The 3,621-nt window shown below is 53.1% G+C and overlaps 2 protein-coding genes across 2 annotated transcripts; both read left to right on the forward strand.

Moving 5' to 3' along the window:
* Window positions 1-289: 289 nt before the first annotated feature.
* On the forward strand, window positions 290-1,785 carry VDBG_01849 (conserved hypothetical protein; the record flags this gene model as incomplete). The annotated part of the gene is made up of 6 exons (XM_003007615.1): window positions 290-516; window positions 587-695; window positions 755-1,241; window positions 1,291-1,393; window positions 1,449-1,538; window positions 1,590-1,785. 6 exons carry the CDS (start codon window positions 290-292, stop codon window positions 1,783-1,785), a joined length of 1,212 nt encoding a protein of 403 aa, XP_003007661.1.
* Window positions 1,786-2,508: 723 nt separating this feature from the next.
* VDBG_01850 (NmrA family protein) lies at window positions 2,509-3,460 on the forward strand (the record flags this gene model as incomplete). The annotated part of the gene is made up of 3 exons (XM_003007616.1): window positions 2,509-2,575; window positions 2,625-3,113; window positions 3,180-3,460. The coding sequence occupies 3 exons, from the start codon at window positions 2,509-2,511 to the stop codon at window positions 3,458-3,460; spliced, it is 837 nt and encodes a 278-aa protein (XP_003007662.1).
* Between the last annotated feature and the right edge of the window lie 161 nt (window positions 3,461-3,621).

Raw genomic sequence — 3,621 nt, forward strand, 5'->3', positions numbered from 1 at the left:
CGCTCGACCTATTTTCTACTCACCGGACCCTGGGCCCGGCTAAGCTCGGCCTGCATAAGGTCCTCTTCACTCGCGATGCATCGCCCTCAGGGGGGAAGAAAAGATATGAGCCTCCCGGGATTCTGGCGCATTCCGGTCGAGCAAGCTAGCCACATGGTTCCCATATAATGACTCTGTGTCGGGCAATCATTTGACAGTCACACTTCCATCGTGTCCGATAGTTCTGAAGGCTCAACGCCATAGTTTCTTTTTCCACGTGTCCTTCTGTTCCACCCCATCCATCGACAAGATGAGATTCGTGTCGATCCTTACCTCAGTTGCCCTGACCTCGGTCGCTTTAGCCATTCCGGCCGTGCATCCCCGCGGTGATGCTTCGGACGAAGCTCAGGTTTCTGGGTTGGTCGAGGACATCAAAGCCAGTGTTCTCAAGTCACTGGATGACAGAGAAGCCAAACTTCGCAAGCGCGGCGAAGAAGCGAGCTGCCACGGGAGAAATGTTGTGTTCCGCAGAGAGTAGTAAGTCGAAGTTGCAAAATACCAACCACCACCGACCTGGTGCGAGCACCTCGCTGATTCTCTGCTGCAGCGGCTCGCTCTCTGAAGAGGAGCGTCTTTCTTACGTCAATGCGATCAAGTGCCTCCAGACTCTGCCCGCGCGAACACCTGCCAACGTCTCATCTGGTGCTAAGTCACGAGTGAGTTCCCTGACCACATCTCCCTGTCGTTTGTCGCCCGGGCTACTCACACACGGCAGTATGATGATTTCGTCGTGACCCACATCCAACAGACCTTGACCATTCATTATACCGGATGCTTCATGCCATGGCATCGCTGGTTTTTGTACGAATACGAAACTGCTCTTCGCGACGAGTGTAATTACACGGGCTATCTGCCCTACTGGGACTGGCCCAGGTATGCTTCCGCTCCGGAAAAGTCGCCCATCTTCAACGGTGATCCTTACAGCCTGGGAGGCAACGGCGAGTACGTCCCGCATGAGGGTCCTGTCATCGTGCCTCCTCCTGGAGTCGGCGGCGGAAACATTTCGTTGCCGGCTGGTCTCGGCGGCGGTTTCGTGAGGACCGGGCCCTTTGCCAACATGACTGTCAATCTGGGACCTGTCGGTGGCCTGCAGGGCACAGCGCCTGGCCCCGACGGTGGACTTGGTTATAACCCCCGCGGCCTGAAGAGAGATGTCGGACCGGCGATGAATCTTCGCTACGCAAATTATACCACCGTTCTGAGTACGTCCCGTGAGATTTCAAGACGGCGGCATGCGCTGACATGTGTCAGACCTTCTGCAGAAACCCAACATCGAGCAGTACCGTTTGCTATCGGAGGGTGTTCCATACACAATCGAGATAGGCCCTCACGGTGGCATTCACTACACCATCAGGTCAGTTACGCCTAGTTTCAGCTCGATTGCTGGTTTATACTGACGCTCAGTCAAGCGGCGATCCCGGCGGTGATCTGTTTACGTCTCCTGGAGACCCTGCTTTCTACGCCCACCACGCCATGATGGATCGCATGTGGACTCTCTGGTATGTAAAGTTGCCCGTTTTTGGGTCAACACCAATACTGACTTTCTACAGGCAAGCTCTTGACCCCAAGTCACGCCACTGCCAGCTCAACGGTGGCAACTATGGCCACAGGACTTGGGCCAATCAGCCGCCCTCGGAGAAGACTAAGCTTAGTGATATAATTGACATGGGGTATGCCGGCGACAAGATCATGATTGCGGAAGTTATGGACGCACTGTCAGGTCCGTTTTGCTACTTTTACTTGTGAGGAGTGCGAGGTGTTGGAAGCGAAGGCCAGATATCCGAAATCCTGCATTCAATTTGCAGTATTAATGCTCCAGAACTTGTCAGATGGCGTTTTCTTTGGTGCTACAGGCGTAGATTGGTAATCGTGCTGCTTCCGTAGACTGGGCGCGTTTCACAACACTCACCATGTGGCGAATAGTTCTTGCCGTCTGCGTCCATCTCATGATACGATTTACCATCCGTTTGGCGAATCCCAATCTATGATGTGATTGCTTGTCAAGGAACTAGAAGGAGAATTTGGCGTTATCAACATGCTCGATGGGTGCGGTTGTCAGACAGGTTGAGGGCCTAACTGTTGAGAGGCTGAAAACCCTCCGCGGCCACTTTAGAAGAGCACCGCTCAGAACCATCCGATGCAAATCAAGCCTAAACCACAGCAAAAAATTCCCTGCTTTCATTTGCAGTGAAAGCGGTATGCATCGTGGCGTTGCCCGAACAGGGAGAAGCCTCCGTTGCGATCTGCAGGAGAATCATTCGATTGATCAGTCAACGATACAACATTAGACCACGAGTAGACCGACACCGGCGCTTTGGAAAAGGCCATTCTTTGTATAAATACTCAGTAAAGCAAACTCTACAGTCGGCTACCGCGCTTATTCTCAGGTGCATCAAGCTACTTCAAGCAATACATTGTAACTTCTCAACGTTCGACCAATCAATATAAACACAGTGTTCTGCGACCATCATGGCCGAACTGAAGGAAATCCTCGTCATCGGCGGCACAGGTGCTCAAGGTGCACCTGTTGTCAAGGGTAAGACCATATGATTCCCGCACTATACTTGTGCTAATCCAACTGAAAGCCTTGTCTGCGAGTGGACGATACCGGGTCCGGGTCTTGACTCGTAGTGTCGAATCATCACGTGCCAAACAGCTCGGAGCTCTGCAGAATGTAACTCTGATCCAAGGCGCCCAGAACAACCAGGAGGACTTGCACAGGGCTTTCAAAGGCGTATACGGCGCCTGGGTCAACACCGACGGCTTCACTCTGGGGGAGAAGGACGAGCTGTTCTATGGATTCAGAGCGTACGAGATCGCCAGAGGCGAGGGCGTGCAGCACTACGTTTGGGCCAATATTGAATATGTCTTGGGTATTGTCGACTACGACGAGGCGTACCACTGCGGCCACATGGACGGCAAAGGACGAATTGGAAAGTTTATCCTTGCTCAAGGCCAGGATGGCATGAAGAGCTCTCTCTTCAGCACCGGACCCTACATGGATATGCTTCTCGACGGAATGTTCGTTCCCAGCGAGCAGCCTGACGGATCGTTTCTATGGGCCAATCCGTCCCGTGAGCTTTTCCTGCCTTGTTCCAAACTTCATCCACATTGCAGGCCTCGGCTGACAATTTTCACAGGAGACGATGCCAAACTCCCCCTAATTGCTCTCGACGATGTTGGCGTTTATAACCTTTGGCTGTTTGACAACCCCGACGAGGCGGCAGGCCTCGATCTTTCCGTCGTAACTGACAACGTGAGCTTCCCGGAAATTGCCAAAACCTTTACCGAGGTCACTGGCAAGCAAGGCGTTTTCAAGTCGACGCCCTTCGAGCACTATGCAAAAGTTGCGGAGCCATACCCGGGAGCCTATGTGAACTGGTCACTTGGTCCAGATGTGCCTCGGACGAGTCTGTCATGAAATGGAACGACAACTTTGGGCGCTTGGTGGCGCTACTGGGGAGAAGGTCGTACCCCGCTCCGCGACACTGCGATTTTGGATCGCATTCACCTAAACGATTAGAAGCCTCGCCGAAGAAGCCCTCGCCGAATGGACGGCTACCGCAGATTTGTTTTGAAATG

This window comes from Verticillium alfalfae, genomic scaffold, assembly GCF_000150825.1.
Source record: "Verticillium alfalfae VaMs.102 supercont1.2 genomic scaffold, whole genome shotgun sequence".
NCBI classification, from domain to species: domain Eukaryota; kingdom Fungi; phylum Ascomycota; class Sordariomycetes; order Glomerellales; family Plectosphaerellaceae; genus Verticillium; species Verticillium alfalfae.